The sequence below is a fragment of the Hevea brasiliensis genome, unplaced genomic scaffold (assembly GCF_030052815.1).
Source record: "Hevea brasiliensis isolate MT/VB/25A 57/8 unplaced genomic scaffold, ASM3005281v1 Scaf213, whole genome shotgun sequence".
Classification (NCBI taxonomy): Eukaryota; Viridiplantae; Streptophyta; class Magnoliopsida; order Malpighiales; family Euphorbiaceae; genus Hevea; species Hevea brasiliensis.
This window is the reverse complement of record NW_026614711.1, coordinates 81,679-107,748: the sequence shown is the minus strand read 5'-3', so window position 1 is coordinate 107,748 and position 26,070 is coordinate 81,679. Positions and strand designations below refer to the sequence as shown.

The 26,070-nt window shown below is 33.4% G+C and overlaps 1 protein-coding gene across 1 annotated transcript; it reads left to right on the top strand.

The window, feature by feature from the left end:
* The first annotated feature begins 23,632 nt into the window (after positions 1–23,632).
* LOC110669687 (protein ALP1-like) lies at positions 23,633–25,170 on the top strand. Its single transcript, XM_058141735.1, has one exon. The coding sequence runs from the start codon at positions 23,744–23,746 to the stop codon at positions 25,031–25,033; it is 1,290 nt and encodes a 429-aa protein (XP_057997718.1). The 5' UTR covers positions 23,633–23,743; the 3' UTR covers positions 25,034–25,170.
* The last annotated feature ends 900 nt before the right edge of the window (positions 25,171–26,070 follow it).

The window sequence follows — 26,070 nt, the reverse complement described above, 5'->3', positions numbered from 1 at the left end:
TAGGATTTTTTTTTAATTTCTGTCCAGTATTTATTAAGGAAAGGAAAAAAAATTATCTAGGTGAAATTTTATTTTATTTTATTATATTTTCTTAAAAAATATTTTATGTTAAACGTTATGGATTCTATTTTTATCAATGGTAGTTTCTTTACTATATACGTTTAGCTATGATTGATATGACATAATCATCAATCATAATTATATAGTATAGTTAATTATATTATTTGGTAATACAAAAAGATTTTAATGCAATGAAATGAAAATTAAATAATGTAACCAATTATTTTTAAAATAACGTAATGATAATTATATACAAAAATGAATATTATTACAAAATGAATAACGTGGAAATTGTGATTTATTTATCGAATCGTGTAAGCTAGTTTTTATATACATCGAGTAGCTAGGCGGAAAGAAAAGAAGAATTAGTTACAACAGTCAAAGTCAACAAAAGTTTGATAACGAATAAATAAAACTAATTTCTTAATTCTGCAGTAAGACCCCATAAGTCGGAGAATGTATATCTAACATTCTACTTGAGCACCAATGTTTGAAAGGGTGAGACTGCAAGAACCTTGGTGAAGATGTTAGCCAATTGAGTAGAAGAGGCCACAGGAAGCAAGTGAATCAATCCGGAAAGAACCTTCTCTCTAACAATATGACACCAAGTTCTATGTGTTTAGTTCTTTCATGAAAGGTGGGGTTAATGCAATATGAAGAGCTTATTGGTTGTCACAATAAATGCTAGCAGGCATAGGATGAGAGACATGAAGATCTTTTAATAAGTAAACAATCCACTGAATTTCACAAGTAGTAGCTGCAAGAGCTCTATACTCTACTCAAAATGATTTAGAGACAGTGGTTTGCTTTTTAGATTTCCAAGCGATGAGAGAATCACCAAGGTAAATCTGAATCAGAATAAACCTCCTCGTATCCACGCAACTCGCCTAATCTGAGTCACTAAAGGCTTTGAGATGGATAGTTGAAGCGAAGGAAAGAACAAGCCTTTACCAGAGAGAACTTTTAATGTACCTCAAGACCTGTAGAGCTTGAAGGTGTATCTCAAGAGGTTTAGAAAGAAATTGACCGAGTTCTGAATGGCAAAAGTAATATCAGTCCGATTGTAGTGAGATAAAGCAACTTGCCTACCAATCTCCTATAAGAGGAAGAGTCGTAATGGATCTCCTAAATTATTGCTAAGTTTAAGATGAGAATCCATTGGTGTTGTAGCGAGTTTGGCGACAAGTACCTGTATCAAAGAGAATTTCCAATGCATATTTTCTTTGATGATGGAAATTCCTACTTTAGATCTTGCAATATCTAATCCTAAGAAAAATTTTAAGTCACTTTAGTCCTTGATTTTGAAAGATTCATCAAGAAACTGCTTGATTCTATTAATTTCATCAATATCATTGCCTGCCAAGATAACATCATCAACATAAACTAAAATGGCAGTAAAAGAGCTGTCATGTTTATTAACAAAGAGAGAATAGTTTGATTTGGATTGACTATAACCACAGTTGATCAGCTTTTGAGATAACTTAGAATACCATTGTCTACTAGCCTGTTTAAGACCATATAAAGACTTTCAGAGCTTGCAGACTTGATTTGACTTTGAAGAATTGAGACCAGGAGGGACAACCATATAAACCTCCTCATCAAGCTCCCCATGTAGAAATGCATTATTGACATCTAGCTGTTGAAGATGCCAATGGTTAATAGAAGCTAAGGCAAGCAACAATCTGATAGTAGTGAGTTTAGCAACTGGGGAGAAAGTGTCAAAATAATCCAGCCCTTCTATTTGAGTATATCCTTTAGCCACAAGTCTGGCTTTATACCTCTCAATAGAGCCATCTGACTTGTAATTTATCCTATAAACCCATTTGCATCCAATTGGATTTTTCCTAGCAGGTAGATCAACAAGAGACCATGTATTATTTTGCTTAAGAGCAGCAATTTCATTAGCCATTGCCTCTCTCTAGTATTCACTCTTAACAGCTTGGTTATAGGTCTTAGGTTCAATATGAGAAGTTATATTGGGATTAAAATGAGAATGAGAAGGAGATAAATGTTCATATGAAAGAACAGAGGATAAAGGATACTTGATACTTGTAAATGAATGAGTTGATGTAGCTAATTGGGAAAGATTGCAATGGTAATCTTGAAGATAAGTAGGTTGTCTTCTCTGTCTAGTGGATTGTCTAGTGGAAACAGGAATTAAAGTGGATGAAAAGGAAAAAAGTATTTTCATGAAAAGAAGGAAAAGAATAATCTGTAAATGATGTATCATTAACCTGAGAAAATGGTTGAACAGACTGAGGTTGAGAAAATGGAAAAACAGATTCATGAAATTGAACATGTCTAGATATAAAAATTTCCCTAGAATTAATATCCACTAAAACATAGCCCTTAGTACCAGATTTGTAGCCCAAAAACACAGACTTTCGAGCCCTTGGATCCAATTTGGACTTGTGAGCAGAGATAGTAGAAGCAAAACAAAGAGAGCCAAAAACTTTAAAATTGGTATAATTAGGGATTTCATTATAAAGAATTTGGAAGGGGGATTTTTCTTGAAGAAGTGGAGTGGGAAGTCTGTTTATCAAGAATACTGAATGAAGAACAGCATAATTCCAAAAAGTTTTAGGCAACTTGGATTGAAAAATTAAATCTCTAGCTATGTTAAGGATATGTTGATGTTTTCTTTCAACAATTCCATTCTGTTGGGGTGTTTCTACACAACTAGTTTGATGAAGAATACCTTTGGAAGCATAAAAATAATTCATAAGAAATTCAGGACCATTATCACTTCTTATGGTCTTGACTTTAACATTGAATTGTGTTTCAATCATTTGAACAAAGGATTGTAGAAGAGACCTAACTTTAGATTTGGCTTTCATCAAGAAAATCCATGTATGTCTAGAAAAGTCATCAACTACAGTTAGAAAGAATTTGTGTCCATTTATTGAAGATATGGAGCAAGGACCCCAAATGTCTACATGAATGAGTTGAAACAAAGTAGTATTATGTTTCTCACTATGTGGAAAGGACAATTTTCTTTGCTTAGAAAAATGACAAATGTCATAAATTGTAACACCCCTCTGCCGTCTATAGTGTAGTCGAGTAAGGCGTGCTACATTCAGTGCCGGAACACCCTATCCTGTCTTATCATTTATAATATTAATTTAATGTCCATTTAATTTTATTATCTCACTTGTAGAAATTTTTTTTTATCCCATTTCATTTTTATGGAGACCCAGACAGAGTCCTCTCTGTTCTATTAGTACATGGTGGGTTTCATGTTACCTGTTAAAACAATTCATATCATTTACATCTATTCATTCATCATATTATTCCTCATGCTCATATCAATTTTCAAGAAAATAAAATACTACATTTCATTCATATAGAGTCAAGTACAATATTTACAATTTATATACAATCCAAAATTATTTACATCATTTAATTGCATACAATATAAAAATGCAAAATCTAATATGTACATGAGCCCTACCAAAAATAACTGATGAGGTGACAACCCACACTGTAGCAGATCTGGTCCAAGTCCGGTCTAGGCCCTACTGCTGCTGTTGCTCTCCAGTACCTACGCGTGGTAAGAACCAACGCGCTAAGCATATTGCTTAGTGGTGCATAAATTGAAATAAAAATATCAAAATAATTGAAATAATTATCCTGCGTATAACATTATAAAGAAATATACAATTATATGAATTTACAGTCTTTTACATGTTTATAAAACTTTGGAAGCAATTAAGTTAATCGGGATTTTTTTATTCATGTATATTATATTCGGTCTTATATAATTTATATTAATGGTTCTCTCATGTACTTGTTTGCCCAAGTAACCTATGACAGACTATAAAGACTGAATACTCAGGAGTATACTAGTTAGACATACAGAGTATACAACGGTCATATCAGGCATAAGGCCAGCGGGTAGGCATAAGCCAGTAATAATGAAAATTGGCACTATGGCCATCGGGCAGGCATAAAGCCAGTAAAACAATCATCTTAGACATATGTTGTCTGTCAATGATTATCCCTGTAGGCAGTACTGCAATATGTAGTCCCTAATTGGTATACCAATTGATCCAAGCTATATAATTGTTACACTCATTTCATATAGGCATTTTAGGGTAGTTTTGCATCCATTTTGCCCTTATATTTTAGTATATTTTATGTTTTTAGCTTTATTTTAGCTTATTTGTTAACTTTAGATACTTTATATTTGATTTTTGTAATTTTGTTGTTTTTGATAGGATTTTGTGGCAAATCGAAGATCAATGAGTGCATTAGGAAGTGATTTGAAGAAATTTGGAGTTCTTTAAGCATGGAGGAAGGCTGAAGAAATCAACCTTGAAAGAGCAAGTTAGCCGAAATTTGCTTGAAACTTTGCTTATGATGTTGCTTGGGGTATGTCATTTAAGCTTAACCTTAAGCCTGTTCAAGCTGAAAGTCAAGCATGGCTTAAATCCTACATATTCAAGCTTTTACTCCACAATCTGTCGAGAATTGCTTAGGATCCTGCTTAGGGTAAAGTGGCAATACTTAAGGTGCAGCACAAGTCAAGCTGGAAGTCAAGTATGAGCAGAAAAGTCCATTTTACTCCAAGTCTGTCGAGATTTGCTGAGGGCCGCAACCTTAAGCATAAAGGCAACCAGAGGCTGAAATTTGCTGAAGAAGCTTCTTAGGGTTAAGCAATACCCTAAGCAAACTGCCCAGAACGTGAATAATGCTGCTGACTTAGATAATTTTACAACTCATTTCCTATCCACTCCTTGACTCTTATTCACTTTTAGGGCAACTTTTTGGGACCATATAAACTCATCATTTCCTAGTTTTTGCCACAAGAGGAAACGGAAAGAAACAAAAGAAAAAAAATTATAAACAGAAAGTTGAGGAGGACGCCATTTTTCTAAGGGAGGAGCTGTTGCAACCATCTTTGGGAGCTCCAGAAATCAGAGTTTTGGGTTCTTCTACCTGGGTTTTTCTATTTTTAGTCATCTTATCATGTTTTTCTTTACTTTTCCATCAATCTTTCTTGCAAATACCAACATGAGTGAGTAAACTCTTTGGATTTCAGAGTTGGGAAATATGTTTTAGATTAATCTGTGGATTTGGACTGAGTATTTCCTTATTTTACATAAATATGAGTTTTGATTCCTTCCTTGTGTGCTTGATTTTCTTACCTAATATTGGTACCCATTGGGTATTGTGTTAATCTTTGATTGAAAGACCGAAAGGTAAAAGTCATTGATAGATAATCAAGGATTGGAACTTAAAATTACCTAGATTTAGAAATAAACTAGGATTTTAAGAGGAATTAATGATTGGTTACAAAACTTAATGGGTTTTAAAGTAATCAAATAACATACGAAAGTAGGTTTGGTTATTTTAGAACACGCTTTGGTTTGCTTGAAAAATATATCAAAGGAATTTAGAATCAATCGCCTTCAAACTCTATTTTTCCCTAAAAATTGGAATGCCCAAGATAAATTCCAATTAATTTATGCATAAACCCCCAACTCTGGAATCACTTTTAACATAATTAGACTTTGATTTAAATTACCCGTTATTAATTTAGTTTAATTGCAAACTCTGGGATTTCAGCTGCTGAACATGAAAAATTTTTAGATTCTCTGAGAAAATGCAAGCTTTGGCTGCTAAATGTCTAGCTTTCAGCAGCCAAGCCTGGGAATTTCTAAAATTTTTAAGTCTAAAACCTGCAAATTCATTCACCCCAAAAGCCTCAAAACTCATTTCAAGGTTCCAAAACATAATCTTATCATATATACACATTTCTATGGCCTAGAATAACTAGAAAACATGCTTAATACACACATACATTCATCAAAACTAAAATCCTAGGTTTTCCCTAAACCCAACATAGCATAAACTTTCAAAAACTTAACTTAAAACAACTTTTCATGAAATTAAAGCTTTAGAAATCTAATTCCTCATTAACTCTCTTAGATCTATCTATTAGATCAAAAAGAAAAGAAGGTTACCTTTTTTCTTGGAGCTTAGAGGCAGGAGAACCAAAGCTTTAAAACTTGAATCTACTCGTTCATACTTCTAAATGGAAGAATCTACCTCTAGATCTTTAAAATCTCAACTTCAAAGAGCCCTTTGTATGCCCTAAAGTTGAGAGAAAGAGAGAGGAAAGAAGAAAACCCTGAGTGTTTTGAGTAGGAAATGAACTAAGTTCCCTTTTATACCCTCTCTGTCAAGGGACTTTTGGCTGCTAGAGTTGGTTCTGCCCAAATGGACATTTGAACCATAAAAGGGACTTTAGTTGCCGAAAGTATGTCTTTCGATTACCGAAACTTCTTCTGCCCAAAACAACCATTTTAAAACTTTTAAGAAACAAAACCTTAAAACATTTTTTTCATTATTAAATATATTTTGAACATTTTAAACATACATATATGAACATATTTTTATATCTTACTGCCACTCTCTTATCAGTGAAGTATCAATTTTTATCAGAATATTCTATTAAGGACAAATATTTCAACATTGAAAAGTGGTAGATATTACACTAGTGGTCGTAGAATTGATGGATTTTGATGTCATTCTGGGGATGGATTGGCTTTCAGCCAATTATGCTACCTTAGACTGCAGGAATAAGGTGGTAAAATTTAAGGGACAGAATTAGTCAGAGGTAGCATTCTAAGGAGATCAAGTACCAGCTGTGAAGGGGATGATCTCTGCTATGTAAGCCAGAAGAATGCTCCGAAAGGGATGTAAAGGGTTTCTAACACATGTTAAAGAAGTTATTGAGAACAAAAGTGGACTGAGATTAGTTCCTGTTATAAGAGAGTTTCTAGATGTTTTTCCAAAGGTGCAACCTAGGTTGCCACCTGAGAAAGAGATAGATTTTAAAATTGATCTAGTGCCTAGTACTAGACCCATATCTATCCCTCCTTATAGGATGGTTCCTGCAAAGTTGATAAAGGAACAACTATAGGATCTAGTGGATAGGGGGTTCATTAGATCGAATACCTCTCTTTGGGGTGCTCTTATGTTATTTATGAAGAAGAAATATGGATCCTTGAGGTTGTTCATCGACTATAGATAGTTGAATAAAGTAACTATAAGGAATAATTACCCTTTGCCTTGCATTAATGACTTATTTGATCAACTAGCCGGAGCTAGTTGTTTTTCTAAGATAGGCTTGAGGTTTGGATACCACTAGTTGAGGATTAAGGAGTTAGACATTCTAGAGACTACCTTCTAGATTAAATATGGGCATTATGAGTTATTGATGATGCCATTTGAGTCAACCAATGCTCTAGCAACATTCATGGATCTCATGAATAGGGTATTTAGGCCTTATCTGAGTCGCCTTATGATTGTCTTTATTGATAACATATTAGTGTATTCCAGAGTTCCCAAAGAACATGCACAGCATCTAAGAGTAATCCTTTAGACCCTAAGAGAGCATTAGTTGTAAGCCAAGTTTTCGAAGTATGAGTTTTAGCTGAAGAGTATATCTTTCTTGGGGTATGTGGTATCCGAAAATGGTATTGAAGTGGACCCCAAAAAGGTGGAAGCTATAGCAGATTGGTTAAGGCAAACCATAATGATGAATATCAAGAGTTTCCTAAGCTTGGCTGATTATTATAGGAGATTTTTCCCTTATTTCTCTAAGATAGTTAATCCAATGACTAGGCTAACTTAGAAGAATAAGAAGTTTAAATGAAATGATCAATGTGAGGAGAGCTTCCAGAAGCTTAACGAATGTCTAATTACAACACTAATGCTAACTTTGCCTTCAGATAATGAAGATTTCACCATTTACTGCTATTCCTCTAGAGTGGGTTTAGGGTGTGCTCTCATGTAGATTGCGAGACTAATAGCTTATGCTTTGAGGCAATTAAAGAAGTATGAAGCTAGTTATGCCACTTATAACTTAGAGATAGCGACTGTAGTCTTTGCCTTAAAGATGGGGAAACACTATTTATATAAGGCTAAATGTGAAATCTTTATGGACCACAAGAGTCTCCAGTACACCTTCAATTAGAAAAAGCTAAATCTCAGACAGAAAAGATGGGTAGAATTATTCAATGATTATGATTGTACCAACCAGTACCATTCCGGGAAGGCAAATGTTGTTGTAGATGCCCTCAGTCGAAAATATTTGGCAATTTGGATTATATATCTATAGAAAGTTGGCCTATCTTGAAGGAGTTGTACCAGTTGACTAGAGAGGGGTAACAGCTAGAGTTATCAACTAAGAGTGCCTGAATAGCTCAGATGAAGTGCCACTAGTGCATTTAAGACAAGTGGCAGAGAGACAGCATGAAGACCTTGAGTTGGTAGATAGCTAAAGCAGTGCAGATGGGTGAGAACCCTAAGTTTCAATTTGATGGAAAAGGAGTGTTAAGATATGATAGTAGGTTATGTGTACCAAATGACATCGGGCTCAAGGGAGACATTATGAGAGAAGCTCATAATGCTAGGTATAGCATACATTTTGGTGCCACCAAAATGTTTTAATATCTAAAGAAGGTGTATTAGTGGCAAGAGATTGCATAGTTTGTGTCTGCTTGTGAAGTCTGTCAAAGAGTGAAGCTAAAACATTAGAGGCCGATAGGAATGGTTAACCCACTACCCATTCCAGAATTGAAATGGGAAAATATAGCAATGGACTTTATTATGGGATTACCAGTAGCCTCCAGCCTCCAATAGACATGACTCAATATGAGTTATAGTGGATAGGTTGACCAAGACTGCTCACTTCATTCCTGTTAGAGCTAACTATTCTATGGATAAGTTAGCTCAGGTGTACATGGTAGAGATAGTAAGGTTGCATGGAGCTCTAGTAATGATAGTCTCTGATAGAGGACTGCAGTTCACATTAAGGTTTTGGCATTATCTTCAGAATGAGTTAGGCACCAGGTTAAACTTTAGCACAACTTTCCATCCTTAGACAGATGGACAGTCAGAAAGGACCATACAGACCTTAGAAGATATGCTAAGAATGTGTGTACTTGACTTTGGAGGGTCATGAAAAAAGTACCTTCCTCTAGTTGAGTTCGCATACAACAACAACTATCACTCTAGCATTAGAATGGCATCATATAAAGCTCTGTATGGAAGGAAGTGTAGATCTCTTGTGTGTTGGGAAGAAGTAGGTGAAAGGGCCTTAACGGGGATGGAGTTGGTGGAAATCACCAATCAAGTTATGCCTCTAATCAAGGCAAGGTTAAAAATAGTAGTCAGTAGATAGAAGAGCTATGCAGATCTCCATAGAAGAGAAGTAGTTTTCCAAAAGAGAGATATGGTGCTTCTAAAGGTATCTCTAATGAAAGGTGTTATTCAATTTGGAAGGAGAAGCAAATTGGCTCCAAGATATATTAGACCATTTAAAGTACTGCAAAGGGTCAGAAATGTATCTTATAAGCTAGCTTTGCCACCATATATGGAGAGGATCCATTCGGTTTTTCATGTTTTTATATTATGAAAGTTTGTGTCAGATCCGAACAAGGTTATAAATGAACCAGACATGTAAATTTTAGAGGATCTTTCCCATGTCAAACAACCTATTAGGATTGTAGACACATAAATAAGGAGGCTGAGGAATAAGGAGATGCCTATGATCAAAGTTCTGTGGAATCACCATAACATGGAATAGTGCATGTGCGAGACTCGTGATTCTATGTTACAACAAAATGCTCACCTATTCTAGGTATGTTTTGCTATCTTTGTCTATGTTATGGTATATCTGTTCAAGTTGTTATGTGAGTGTTTTAACATTTGAGGACGTATGTTCCTAAGGGGGAGAGAATGTAACACTCACAATTTTCTAGTATCATAATTTCTATCATTGATGGAATATTCTGGCAAAATTCAAGATTTCACAAATAAGGGAATAGTGGTGGAAAGTGTATATATATGCATATATATGTATCTATGATGTGTTAAAAAAATGTATTTAAGAAATAAAATGTTTTAAATGATTTAACCAAGAAAAGTTTTAAGTGCTATTTTGGGCAGAAGGAAATTTGGCTGTTCAAATACCCTTTTGGATAGAATGGATTCCAACAGCTGAAAGTCTCCTCAACAGCAGGGGTATAAAACCCATTTTAGTAACAACAGGAGGAGCTTTAGGATTGCTTTTGTATATTTGATGTTGTTATATTGGACATGTAAAATGCTAATGGATGGATACTGTACTTGGTTATAAAAGTTTTGTATTAAGATGTTTAAGTAAAGCATGTATGTATGTTACCATAATTTTAAGCATACTTGTGTTTCCAAAGAATGAATGTAAAAGTCATACTTTGTTTCTTTTTGGAAGGTTCAAATTCAGAACCATTTTCCAAAGATTATGTGAGATGTTATGATGTAAGTTGCAGAATGTATATGACATGGGTTGCTTAGATTATGGTTATTATGAAAAATGTTGTATGTTTAACAGGTTTTTTAGCTTGCTATGGGTTTCAAAAGTTTTAAGCCGACCCCGATCCTTAGAGCTGGTAACGGCCTCTTGTTTGGGTCATTATAGTTCATTCACATCCCTCTACACCAAATGACTGTATTCTAGGCCTTCCCTATACAATTCATAACCACTTTCTCTACTTCTACCCTCTTTTAACCAAGTTAATCTCACTGTTACACTAAGCAGCTTGCCTATACCTCTATCCTCTCATGATGCCACATCATCATGCTCAAATCTATCCTCACCCATTGTAACTTGTAGTCCTCGACCAACACTCAATTCCTCTTCTGCCGACACTACTGTCTCCCTTTAGTTATTCATCTTACATCTTCTCCTCCATAGTTAACTCGTACTCACCCCATGACAACAAGGTCCCAAACTGGTAATCTTAAGTGGAAAGTTTATCTAGTCGTTACCTTTCTTCCCATAGTTCTTACAATTTATACTCAAGCTATAAAAATCAAAAAATGGAGGGAAGCTATGCAAGATGAATTTAATGCTCTTATCACAATAGGAATTTAGGACTTAGTCCTTCCCGCTTAAGCTCAAAATGTCATAGGCTGTAAATGGGTGTTTTGCATAAAACAAAAGCAAGATGGCCCTATTGATCGTTATAAAGCACATCTTGTTGCTAAGGGTTTTCATCAACGCCCTGACATAGATTTTGTGGAGACCTTTTCCCCAGTTGTCAAACCCACTACTATTAGACTTATTCTTTCCATTACAGTGCCAAAAGGATAGGATATACGGCAACTTGATGTTTCTAACGCCTTTCTACATGGTGATCTTGATCATGATGTGTACGTGATATAGCCCCATGGCTTTTTTGATATTGACAAATAGAATTATGTTTGTAAACTTCGCAGGTCACTATATGGACTTTGCCAAGCACCATAGCAATGGTACACATAACTTACTTCTAAATTGTTGCATATTGGCTTTAAAATGTCCAATTCTAATTCTTTAATATTTTACTACACCACGCCAACTTGTCAGGCTTACTACTTAGTGTATGTGGACGATATCATCTTAACTGGAAACTTTAGTTCACATTTGCAATAAGTCATTCATCTCCTCTAAAATGAGTTTATGTTAAAGGATTTAGGTGTTATGGATTACTTTCTTAGTATTAAAGCTACACACATATCTAATGGTTTGCTTCTAACTCAATCCAAGTATATTCTTGATATGTTAACTAACGCTAATATGGCACAATGCAATACTATCTCTATTCCAACAAACACCAATAAGAAACCAAGCCAGACAATCGATAAACCAGCTAAAGATCCACACTTATACAGAACAATAGTTAAAGGTTTGCAATACTTATCACTTACACATCCTAATATATCCTTCTCAGTATACAAAGTGTCCCAATTTGTTCATAGTCATATTGGAACTCACTAGCCAGCGATAAAAATGATTCTTTGCTATCTCAAAGCAATAATGCACCATAGGGATCTTCTTTCCAAGTCGGTTAGTTTCGTTTTAAATGTATATAGTGATGCTAATTGGGCATCCAACTTAAATGACTGGAGGTCTGCATCCGAATATGATATCTTTAAGGGCAGAAATCCTGTCTCTTGGTCCATCAGAAAGTAGAACATTAACGCCCATTCTTCTATTAAAGTTGAATATTGAGCAGTTGTACAACTACGACAGAAGTGATTTGGATCCAATCTTTACTTCAAGAGATATCACGAGTCTCTCCAAATGTTCCTATTTTGTGGTGTGACAACATTAGAGTGACATCCCTTTCTACCAACCCTTTATTTCATTCACGCATGAAACATATTGAAGTGCAGTTTCATTATGTTCATAATTTAGTCACCTCAAAATAACTTCAAGTCAGCTTCTCATCCTCGAAAGACTAGCTAGCTGATGTTCTTACCAAGTCTCTCACTTCACATCTAACAATTCAACCTAAACCAGGGTAGAATTGTGGGGCGTATTAGAGATAGTATGTAGATATTGCATTTATCATGTATAGTTATCTGATGTGTAGTTTAGTAGTTGTAATTGTACCAAACTCTCTCTCTCTCTCTCTCTCTCTCTCTCTGTGTGTGTGACATCCTTGTTTTAGGTAGTTCTGTACATTCTACTGTTCTGATGACTAATGTCTGATCGGATAGCCAGAATGTCTAGAACTATGCTTAAAATAGAGTGAAAAGCCATAAATAAGCTAAACAATAATTAAGCAAAGTTAAAGAGAAATCAAAGAATGAAATGCAAAGAGGTTAAGGAGCACAAGGTTCCGGCGATGGGTAACCCTAACAGGAAGCAACTGTGAGTTCAGATGCTAACCCCAGACTAATGAGGAACCTTGTGAAATAATTATTTGGGACTTAATTGAAGGATTAATGAGGATTAATGACAATAAAAATGTCAAGAAAATGTAAGAAACTTTAATGCTAATCGGTAAAGGCAATTATGATGTGATGAAAACTATGAAGGGCATTTTGGTCATTTCACCTTTAGAGATGAATTTTGACCTAAATGTCAATCAAAATGAGTGAGAAAAAAATTTAAAATAATTAAAAATCATGAATTGTGTAATAGAAAGAGGAAAAGAAAGAAAAGAAAATATAATTGAATTATGACATAAGCCTTACCACATGATGATATCATTAAAAATTAAAAATCTAATTAAAAGAACATAAATATGTAAATAAAGAGAAAATCCTTCATCTTCTTCCTTGGGTCTTCTTGGCCGAACTCCTCCATAACTTTTCTTCCTCCATTTTCTTTCATTTTCATCTCCAAATTTTTGCTTTTCTCACCATATTTTCCCAACCTCCAAACACAAAAACTTGATATTTAACCTAGCTAGAGAGATTAGAAGCAAAAGTAAGCTAAGAAATTGAAGTTTGGGAAGCTTGGAAATTGACATAAGAGAGGTAGGTACAAAGTAGCTTTAAATTTTTAAAGATTTCTTGAACTTAAGTTAGGATGTATAGAAATTTTGAAGAAAATGATGAAATATGTGTATGGAGGGTTAAGCATAAAATTTTGGCCAGCTTGCATGAAGGAGATTTGATGTGCTTAATTCAATTTAAACTTGAATCCTAGCTTAGTTATGGTGATATATATATAAAGTATACTTTAAATTGCATGAGTTGGGTGATATGGTGGATTGGGATGGTTAGGGTTTTGAATTTTGGGGGTTTTGGTGCTATGATACACAAATGATATTGTTGATGCCAAATAATGATCAATTTATATATTTTGATAGTGAATTGATGTTGTTGGTTGAGTTGAATTAAAGAATTGGAAGTATTGATTGTGTGCTGAAATTCTAGACCCTTGAGTCCAGTGGATTTATATTGCTATAAGTAGAGCTAGACAACTCCAATTGGTGTGAGGCCAATTGGAGATGAAACTTAAGACCTAATGTCACAATCTTCATGAAGAAACCTTGCCTAGAAACTGACCACAAATTGCCTTAAAATTTGCTTGAATCTGGAATAACTTAATCTGGACCTGTAGAAATGATCATATGAACAGTAAATGTTCAAATAGGCATAACTCATTGTAAAAAGCTCCAAATGACCTAATTTTTGAACCTATGGAAAGTTTAGACATAGTAGAACATTTTTTTTATTGGGATTAGGAACCTTAATTCTGATCCTAACCCAATCAATTTGCTAAGTAAAGTTATTTCAACAAACTTATCAGGACCAAACCTGACCTAGAAATTCTGGAATTTAGGCCATCTGACTAGTTGTGGCAAAAATGCCATAACTCAGCCTACAAAACTGCAAATGTAGTGATTCAAAAGCCAAAATCTTCATAAGATCTAGAACTACAACTTTGATGTTTTGACCAAAACCCAAAACCAACTGCAACTTAGGAAATTTGCTAGGAGAATTCAGGAATTCCCAATCTGGAAATTCCTACACCTGGATAGATTAGCCCTTTGATACCCGAGTAGTAAATGAGCCACAACTTCCAGTAGAAAACTCCAATTGGGATGAGCCCAATTGATCTAAAAACTTAAGAAATAGAGCTACAATTTTGGTTTAGAAACCTTACTCAAATTTTGAGTGTAAGGACCTCAAATATGAGTTGCAAATATTGACCTGAACCTGAAATCCTGCATGGACAGGGTTAGGAGTCCAGGTTGGTTAATTAGCCATAACTCACCCTATACAACCCCAAATTTAGTGATTCTTGAGCCTGTGTAACCATGAGACACAGGGGAACAACTCATATGAAGAACATTAGGCCAAATTATGGCTGTAACTAGTCCAAATAGCTTGACAAAGTTGAGTTTCAGAATCTGCCTTGTTCTGGAACAGTATTAGTCACTGGACTAGTACTTGGTAAATTGTCCATAACTAGAGCTAGAAAACTCCAAATTAGATGATTCAAAAAGGAAATTAAACTTAAGATAATAAGGAACAACTTTTATGAAGAAAGTATGGTCAAATTACTACTGTAGCTTGACCTAAAATGAGAGTGAAAACAAGACTGAAATTTTGGAATTTATGAAACATCACATAAATGACTTTGGAAATAGTTGGTATTCAATACCATTAGCTCATTGAGCTAATGGTATTGAGCTTGAATGTGAGAAGAATATGTATTTGGGACCCATGTTCCCAACATGATTAAAACCAAAAATGCTATGAAGCATGAAAATAAAATGTGATGAGAATATATGACCTATGAATGCTTAGAAACACTAAGTGCCCATGTAGGCCTAGACATATGTGCTTGGTTGGATAGATTGGCATGCCAAGAAGGGACCGATATGTTTAGCAGTATTGCTTATGGCTTTTATGTCATTCTGTTATATATGACTTGTGTGCCATTCTGTTACATTCGGCTTTATGCTGCTCGTTTATGACTTTTAAGTCATTCTGTTGATATTATGGCTTCTAGCCATTCTGCATACATGGTTGACATTCTGTGTCCCATGGTATGATGGCCCGAGACATTGCGATGTCCAGTGCTCAGTAACCCGTGTATCCAGTCCAGTCAGTCTGTTATAAGTTACTTGGGCATTGAAAAGTATTAATGAAATTAATTATGTATTGAAATGAAGTAAGGAAATTAAATATCAAGATAAAAGAAAAAGAAAGATCTCAATAGAATAAATGTTCCCAAAGATCAGCAAAATGAAAAATGATGTCTAAAGTCATTATAGGATCAACCAATAAAATACTAGAAAGAGTTGATATCATAAATTTTAATTAGCCTTCAACTAATCCATAATTTATTAAATATGCATTTTTCATTATAGGCACTACAACCATGAAATTATTATTTTTATTTGTATATTATATTTTCATTATATTATTGCACCACTAAGCAAAAATACTTAGTGCGTTGGATTATTTTCCACGCGTAGGGGCACTGGAGATAAGGATAAAGCCCATTAAACATCCGACTAGCATTTTGGGAGTTCAGATCTGCACTTGTGTCCAGTCTCACCTCCTTATTGCAGTGCATTTTGGTAGGGCTCGCATGTATCATATTAGTGTAGTTTGTTTTTGTTCATTGTAATGAATTTTGAAATTGTAATATGAATTATAAGTTTGTATAATTAATTTGTACATCATGTAAATTAATAAATTTGTAAATTCCATGTATAATATGAGTTGAAATTTGATATGGATGAATATGGAAATTTCATGGAAATGGATATGGATGAAAATGGATGATGTTATTTGATATTATGGAATGATGAAAATTGATATTGAGATGAGATATGAAATTATTTTAAACAGGTGAATAGTATAATGCGCCAAATATGAATAAAACGAGGGAAACTCCATCAGTTTTCCCAATGAAAATAAATCGAATAATTAATTAAAATGACAATAAAATTAATATGGAATAAAATAATATAAGAGAAGGTGCTCCAGCATAGAATGTGGCATACCTTGCTCGGCTACACTGTAGATCGAGTAAGGGTGTTATTCTCTCTCTCTCTCTCTCTCTCTCTCTCTCTCTCTCTCTCTCTCTCTCTCTATATATATATATATATATATATATATATATATATATATATATATATATATATATATATATATATATATATATATATATAAAAGCTTTATAACAGTCCAATCTAAGATTGGTTTTACCATATCAAGGTCAAGCGAATTGGGATTGGAAGCAAAAATGCTCATGTACTGGATGCCGACATGTTAGAGATTGAATTAAGGCTTCTTAGGCTTGACGACGAGAATAATGATAAGGAAGATGGTAAGAACAAGAAGAGTGAGGAAGGAGAAGAGGAGCAAGAGATAGCAACAACAACCTTTGAAGGAGGTTGAGTTGGAAGACGATGCCATTGTTGGTTATAATTAGTGATAAAGCTTTTATCCCCAATTGGAAAAGTATGAAGACTGAAAAGTGTTTAAAAATTCAGGAAAATTTGGAGGAAACTTCAAAATTGCCAAATAGAATTAGGCTTGACTATTAAGTAAATAATATGGTCAAAAGATGGCATTTGGGATTAATTCAAAAAATTAAATTAGTTTTTCCTTTTAATTTTTGTTTTATTAATTAATGGTTATTATTACAAAAAGCTGGGTTTTTTTTTTTTAATTTTAAGAATATTTCTATTTTGCTTAAAATATATTAATGTTCAAAAAACAATTAAATTTAATTCTTCATTATCATATTACCAAATTTAAACAATAATCATTTTTTATCTTATAAAATTTTTACATATAAAATATAAATTTTACAAAATATTATTAATTTTTCCGGCACGTATATAGGTTTGTACATATACGAAAATTTTTTTTATTGTTTGCCCATTTTAGCTCTTTAATATTAAATGAATTAGAATTTTTCTTGATATTTAAATAATTTTAATTAAACCTTTTGTATATTTAACTTTAGATAATAATCATATTCCGCACATGATATAAATTAATTTTTTAACTTTTAAACACTATTCAATTACATTTACAAATTAAATTTTGTAAAAGTAGATAGTAAAAAAATATTCAATTACTTTATTTAATCATAAGAGACATCACAAATGGAGTATTTATTATAATTAAGTTATAAATTTAATTATACAACTTTTTGTTCAATTCTTTTATATATATAAAAGTTGAGCCTTCTAAATGGTTTCAGCATATTGTGCCACCTATGTTAATGAGAAAGCTTAAAAAATTGCATGTGGCAAAGTCTCTCTTTTTTTATATTTTTTTATATAAATATTACTTTATCATATTAAATATCAATTTTTTTACTTAAATTTTTTAAACTTTAACTACTAAAATCTTATTTTATATAAAAAAATAATTTTCTAAAATTTGTTACCTCAAAAATCGTCATAGCATGGCATTTTTTCCTACTTTATTTACCATTTTATTAATATATGACTATATTAATTAATTTAAAAATAATACATTAATAACTTATTTATTTATCAACACTTGAAATAAAATTATAATTAATTAAAAATTTCATCAATAATAAAATTTTATAATATGATTATAAAAATAAAAAATTATGCTACGAAAATAAAATAATAAATAATTCATGTAATGTGCGGACAAAATGACTATTGTGAAATTAAAGCGCACTCCAACCCTTTTTTTTTTAAACAATAAAAAAAAACTTTTCTATTTTATATAATACTAATTCCTTTATTTTAATTGTCGCTAATTCATATTAATTTGTGACTAATTCCCTTTAACGACAAAATATATATTGTTGATACTTCAGTAAGGGAACTTTATCTATAAAACTTCGTCGCTAATAATGTTTAGTGACGACTTATCTATCACCAAATCCATAAGTAATTTTGATTTTTAATATTAATATAATTAGCATATACCAAATTTTAATATTATTTTAATAATAATGCTGTTTATATAAAAAATCCTATTGCAACTCTATATTCTTAATTATATAAGAATTATTAGTTTATTAAAAATTATTTAATTTATTTTAATAAAATTAATAAGAGAAATTGGAACACCAAATCTCACTTTCATTTTTTTTTAATTTTTCTAAATGTTTACAAACTTATAATATTAAATTATAAAACAACTATTGAAAAATTAACTATTTAACAATTTCGCAAAAAATACAAACTATAAAATAAGTAAAGACATAAACTTGTCAACCGGTGCAGCATCAAAAGCAACCCACCATAACATAAAGTTTGAGAGAAATTGTAGATTTAAGAAAAAAAAAATTAAAAGATGCCATAATTAATGTAGGGAGACTAAGAATGATGAGAATAAAAAATATATCTAAAGTTAATGATATTAGTACCTAAAAGAATGTTTGAGATTTACATTCTTTAACCAAACAATACAGAAGCCACTTTCTGATAATAGGATAAAGTGAAAAACTACACAAAACACCCCTCAATTTCTCTAGTCAAGAGGATCCAGTGCTTCTATTATATTTACTAAGAGTATGTGTGCATATAATTTCTTTAGGCGGCATGAGAATTGCCCTAATTACATGGCTAATACTCGATCTTCCAAGGCTAGAAGTAAGGTAACATAGTGCTCCAAAGCAAAGGTCAAAGAAGAGGATGAGTAGCATAGTATATATAACTGCAACTACTTTTAAGTAATTAAGTCCATGTAAGAGTTCAATTCAATGAATATTAGGATTACTCAAACGCTTGGAACTAAGCATATACAATGAAGAATTTTCATGGGTTTATGTTATTGACCAGGATAAGTATAAAACGTCAATAGAAAATGGGTTATTTATGAAGACTTGATTTAAAAAATTAAAAAAAAAATCTTGGAATAATTATCTAATTAAAAAATTAATGTTAATAATTTAAATAACTAATAGCAAAAATTTATAATAAAATTTATGGATTATGGTGACCTATGTTTTATTAAAAGTTTCAATAATGTTCATGATAATTATTTTTTGTAACATGAATTTCTTTTTTAATTACTTCCCATAATTTTTATTTGATTAACTACTATTCTTAGAAAAATCAATAATTTATTAAAAACATATTATTAGCTGAAAAATAACATTATTAGGTTTAATCTGATATATAAATATTATTTTATTTTTTTTAAAAAAATAAAATATTATTTTAGTTATTAAGTAGTTCTTCATGTTTAGAATCATAATTATATATATTTTTAAAATGATCTAACTAATTTACTTTTTATTAAACTATTGTCGTTGATTTACTCTTCAAACACAATTACTATCTTTTAATTGTATTGAAATGTTATTAAGTGCCCCATTATAATAAAATTCTTTATTTTCATACATAAGCTAAAAATCTCTAATTTAAATAGAAAGAATAAATTAAATTAATAAAAATTATTTACAAAAGTTAAAACACACAAATTTAAATGTAAAAAAAAAATAAATTGATAAAATTTATTTGAAAATAAAATTTTTATTTTATTTAAAATCACTTATCAAGTTAGAATAAAATTATAATAAAAGAACTTCTATTAATAATTATAAATTATCAAAATTTTTAATATTAACCAAGAGTGCTGGGATGGACGAAATTTTAGAACATTTAGAGTTATAACATAATAAAACTTTTTAAAATTAATAATTTTTTATTAATAATTATAAATTATTAAAATTTAATTGATATTAAAATTTTTTGTATTATAAGGATTATATATATTTTTGGTAAACTAAATGTGCCTGTAACATTCCAAATTTTTAAATTTATTATTTTGTGAGTAATATTAATATTTTATTTTATTTAAATTTTAGGAAATTATTTGAAACTTTTCGGATTTTAGAAATCAGGTTTGATTTTATGAAAATATAAAACTTTGATGATTTTTTAAAAATTAATTTAAAGACCACGTGGTAAAACTAAAAATATATTTGGACTCTACGAATTTTTCTGAGTTTTCTATAATTTTTTCGAAATTTTTGAGCCTCGTTTTTTGTCCCAAGGCAGAGTAAAAATTCAAAAATTTTGTATCCTGAATCGAACCGGCCGAATCAAACCAGATCGGATCGGATCGATTGAATCGGATCGGCCTCCCTCATTCTTTTCTTCTCTTCCCTGCGCGTCCCGACCCTTCTTCCTCTCCCTCCCGTTTTCTCTCTCCTCCCTCCTCCTCACGCCGGCCAGCCACCACCCCAGCCTCCTCACCTTGCCGGCGCGCCGCCTCGCCCTTCCCTCCTCGTCGGCCGCCGCTGGAACGCCGGGAAAGCGCGCGCAAAGACACCGATGCGCAGCGCCCCCCTTCAGCTTCTCAGCCAGAATCAGGTCGATCCGGTCACCGATTGGGCCGGGTCTTGTGTCAAACACTATCTTCACCTCGAGAGCTTTCCATAGACACCAAGAACACCAAAATCCATCGAGCGGTTTGTCCAATTTTTATCTGGGAAGTTTTAGCCCATTTCGACTTTTGAGCTAGATTTCTCGCAAATCGTGAACCCCACGAGAAAACCGAGAGTACCAGAGCACTCCACTCGTCAAGAGCTTCGCGGCAATATAAATTTCAAAATTTTCCGACACCATTTTTCGATGGATCCCATGAAATTTCGTAGTATTTTTTCGAGCATTAAATGAGCTTAGAAAATTCCGTAAAAATTATATACTAACCCTCGTGTTGTAGGCTTCGTGTAGGTACCTTCAATTCGCGACAATTCGACGATTGCCCAGGTCTGTGAATTTCCAGCAAGACAGACTGGCTACCGAAAAAGTCTTGGAATTGAATCGAGATTTTGGCTACCCCACCATTGTCAGATGCTCCGAGCGCGTTTCCGAGATCAGAATCGGCATAGGTAAACCCGAACCTCACTTTTTATTAATTTTCTAGTACTTGAATGGGATTAAAAATCCATAAAATATTCATGGTAGCTCAAAAAATTATGATTCTTTTTGCAATAGCTTAGTAATATTGCTAAGGACAACGGGGCAAAGTTTTAGAATTTTTAGAACTCATTTGGGTAGTTTTTGCAAGAGGGTTAAATTATGAGGACTAAACTGTAATTTTACATGTTGTGATTGATGACTGTTTGGATGGGCCTAGGAGGGGCTGTGTGATGTGATTGAGTTGTAGATATATGATTTGTGGATATGGAAGTGTGTTTTAAGCCTTTTTGCTGGTTGGGTAGGTTCTAGGTATAGAGGAGACTCTGCCGGATTTTCGGCATGACTTAGGACATCTTTAGTCTTTTTCTTAGTTTGTATTGAGTCAAATTTATTAAATAATTATAATAAAATTATCAGGTGAGCCGGGACAACCTTCCTCCTCCGCCCAGCCGCCACAGTGACTGCGGTTAAGTCTGTGAGTAAAATATTAATTTTAATTGTAATTTCGATATTATTATATGTTCAAGCATGCCCATGCATCACTTATAAATATGTATCTATATAGTTAAACTCTAGGCACGTTTTATGTTACATTCATAATTGTTAAAGTGCCATGGATGTTATTGTGGTAATTTGGAGTAGTGTGCATGAGTTGGCGTGCGTGTGGTATAGTGTTGGCTATGGACAAGACGAGTAGACACGGCTTGAGATATTCACTGGGACCCGGTCCTTCAGGGTAGACACTGCTTGAGTTCTTGGCTGGGATCCCGACTTGGTTTATTAAGCGAAAGTTCGACTTGAGTTCTTCGCTGGCACAGGTTAGATTAAGAGGGTTGTATAGGAGATCAGCTCTCATATATGTATTGTTTGACATTATCGGGTGTGAGAGTACTCCAAATTGCCTTTTTGATGTGATTTGTATGAAATTTATGATGGTGTTGCATTTCACTTCACATGGTGCATTAGTTTTAGATAGCTATAGATATTATGGTTAAAATTGATATTTTACTCTTTGAGTCGAACGCTCACTCCTGTTCATTATTTTTCCAGGCTACAGGAGGATTATTGTTGTGGTTAACCTGCTTTTCTTTTTCGCAGGTCGTTTATTTATGTTTGTGTAATTCTGTTAACTCCTAGAATTTTTGCATGTGTTAGAAATATTTATTTGATTTGAGTCTATAATATAATTACCATGTTGGACCTGTAAACTTACTATATGCATGTATGTTGGACTGGACGAGGGAGCTGAGCTCCCATTTATTTTTATGATATTTGAGTATGTGGAGGGTGAGCTGAGCTCCTCAATTGATTATATATTGTGTTTACATGTCGAGTGAGTCAAAAACTCCCTGTTATAAGGTCCATTTTATGGTCGGACTCCGTCCGGTTGAATTCTTAAAATTGGGCCCAAATGGGCCATAGAGTTGGGTTGATGAATAATTAGGCTTACTACGGGCCTCGGAGGCTTTAGCCTAGCCCAAGTCCTAGTGCCGGTCCGGCCCATAGGTTGGGTCGTGACAGTGCCCTTTTCATACATCTATATTTATACATACATTGATAAGTATCTTTATAAATATATTAAAGCTGAAACAAAGAGAAAGATTTATATATTTACAATATCTTCTCCCTAAACAACTTCTTGATTTATCTTTTTTAATAGAATTTTGAAGTTTTATGAATTTTTCTTAATATTTTTTGCTTTAATAATAATAATAATAATAATAATAATAATAAAGAGATATTCAATAAATTTTTAAATAATTAAATATAAAAGAGAGATATTTAATGAATTTTGAAATAATTAATAAATGACTATCAATTAAAAAAAATTAAAAAGTTATTTTTAACAAAATAATTTGTATAAAAAATAATTATAAAAGAGAAAAATTCAATGAATTTTAAAATAATTAGTAAATTAATATTAAATATTAAATTAAATTAAATTAAATATTTTTATGAATTATTAATAAAAAAAGATTCAATGAATTTTCATATCTCCACATCTTCTCACTCTTACAATTTCGAATTTTTTATGAAATTTTTAAATTTTCGTTTACCTTAATAATAACAGAAGATGAATATTCAATTAAGCTGAAACAGAGAAAAAGATTTATATATTTACAAGATCCTCTCCCCAAGCAACTTCTTGACCTATCTTCTTCCCTTTTTTTTTCAAATATAAAATTTTGAACTTTTATGATTTTTTTTTTTGATATTTTTACTTTAACAATAATCTATCCTCTCTTTGTTTAGGATTTTTTTTTTTACAAAATTTTAAATTTTTATTATTAATTTTTTAAATTTTTTGATATATTATTAATTTTTTATTAATAATAAAATTAATTGTTTTATTATTAATTTTAAATTTTTTAAGTAAAAACACCTATTTATTATTTTTTTTTTTAAGAAAGAAAAGATGCAGTTACGCGTGCCATCACCGTCTGTTTTCTCGCCAACACACTGAGCTTCACTATCAGAAATCACAAATGTGATCACTCAGTTGAGCTTCACGGCCCATCTCTATGGCTGCCGCCGGCGGATCCTCCAAATCTACTGCCCAGAAAGCTCCTATAATCCCCAAATCAGCCCCAAAATGCAAACCCGGAAGACCAAGAAATCAAAACAAGCACTTTACCAAACAACTCATTTCTCTGCTCTCCTCAGCTACCTCCGCCGCCCACTCTTTCCTCACCCAAAATGACCTCCTCCTACTTCCCTCCCAATCTCTCTCCCTCGAATACTTCCTCTCTTCTATCCCTTTTTCTCCCTCTCCTTCCCTTTCTCCTCCTTCTCAGTCCTTCTTCTATCGCCTCCTTTCCTCCGCGTCGGACTTCGACCCTCGCTGGTGTCAAATTTTTCGCATGTCCAAGCAAACCTTTACAAGTCTTCTTTCTCTTCTCTCACCCTCCCTTCTCTCTTTCCTTCCCTCCTCCATTCCTCCCGATTCTGCCATTGCAGCCACCCTCTTCCGCCTCGCCCACGGCGCGTCTTACGAATCAGTAGCGCCTAGATTTGGACTTGATTCACCTGCCGCCGCGTGCCTAGCGTTTTACTCTGTTTGTAAAACAGTGAACGAGAAATTGGGGGACTTGGTGGACTTTGGGAGGGATTTGGAGCGCATAGTGATGGGATTTGAATGGATTTCTCTCCCTAATTGTTGTGGGGTTTTGGGGTTTGGGAAATTTGGGGTTGATAGTGAGCTGCTGGGGAAAAATGGGTCCTTGTTAGTTCAGGCGTTGGTGGATTCTGAGGGCAGGTTCTTGGACATCTCTGCTGGGTGGCCTTGCACAATGAAGCCGGAATCCATCTTCACCCAAACAAAGCTCTATTCTCGTGTGGAAGGATCAAGGGAGTTACTAAACGGGGCTTGTTATCAGCTTAGTGAAAGCAATTCAATTCCCCAATACATATTGGGGGATTCATGTTTCCCATTGTTGCCGTGGCTATTAACTCCTTTTATTAGGCCCAATGAGGAAGATAGTTTCGGTTCAGCAGAAAGGGAGTTCAATGCTGCACATAGCAGAGCAATGGGGTTGGTTGGCAATGCGTTTGGGAGAGTTAAAGCTCGGTGGCAGCTGTTGGCGAGGAGGTGGAAAGAGGATTGCGTTGAAATTTTCCCATTCGTGATTGTGATGGGTTGTTTGCTGCATAATTTTCTAATAAAGTATAGTGAGCCATTGCCAGAGGAGAGCGTAGGACGCATTCTACGGGAGGAGGAACTGCCAGTTTTCGAAGGAGAGGCAGATGAGAGAGGGGAGAGGACCAGGTATGCGCTTGCTAAGCACTTGAGTTGGGTAAGCATGAGACGGTAAATAATGCTAGTAACTACGCTGGTCTTAGCGGTAGTAGTATAGGTAGTTTGCTTTGCTTTCTTTTCTGTAAATAAAAGGCAGCTGTTGGCTTCTTGCTGGAATTAGAAATTTGATGTTGTAGGAACAATTATCTGTGATTCTGGATTGTGCCTTGTTTACATTTTCACTTAGGAAAGTTACCCAACTACGGGTGGTGGTAAAAATGTCAGGGAGTTTTACCAGTGGATTTCTCAGATTAAATTCATTTCCTATCAATCACTTGCCTGACATGGCAGGATAGGAAGTTTGAGAACCCTGAATTTAACAAATGGAAAAAGTTAAACCAGGGTTCATTATTTAGGAGCAACAAATTGTTCTGTTTTCATAAGCCATGGATGGAAACAAACTGATGGATAGGCGTAAAAGTTTAGGCCCTCAAGAATGTAGCAGCCCATCTCGGGCTGGAACCAACGGTTTTGAGTCGAGAAAGAGGATGAATCGAAGCTGGATTGGTTTCAAGTAGTTTTAGTTGGTCTCGATTCAAGATGATTTAAAGCAGTTATCAATTGGGTTCAATCATGTTTCTGGTTTTTGAGAGTTTTAGTCTAGTTTAGTTCACCTGAACTGCCAGTTTTTATTTGATATTTATTTTAGTTTGGGTAGGAAGGAGGGGATTGCAATCAGGACCTATACAAGGTTCATGATCGGTTTGGATCCTTAAATTTTTTTTTACCATAGTTAATTCAAATTTTTAACCATAGTTAATTCTAGGTTTGACCTGGGTTGATACCATTCCAATTCAGAGGTTGAATCGCCCCAGCTAGGCCTACTCTAGAACACATAATAGTGCAAATCTGATCACTAAAAGCTTTTGAATTTCTCCATTAATTTGAACCATAACCAAAAAAAAAAAAAAATGGTCAGTGGGCAATTTTAAAAATGTATTTCGTAAGATTTGGCGATCGGTCGATTCCTGCCCGATACCATTAGTTTGGTCGGCCTATTGATTTGAGTTAGTTTCAATTTGAAGATTTTGATTCCGCTCAAGATATTAATTA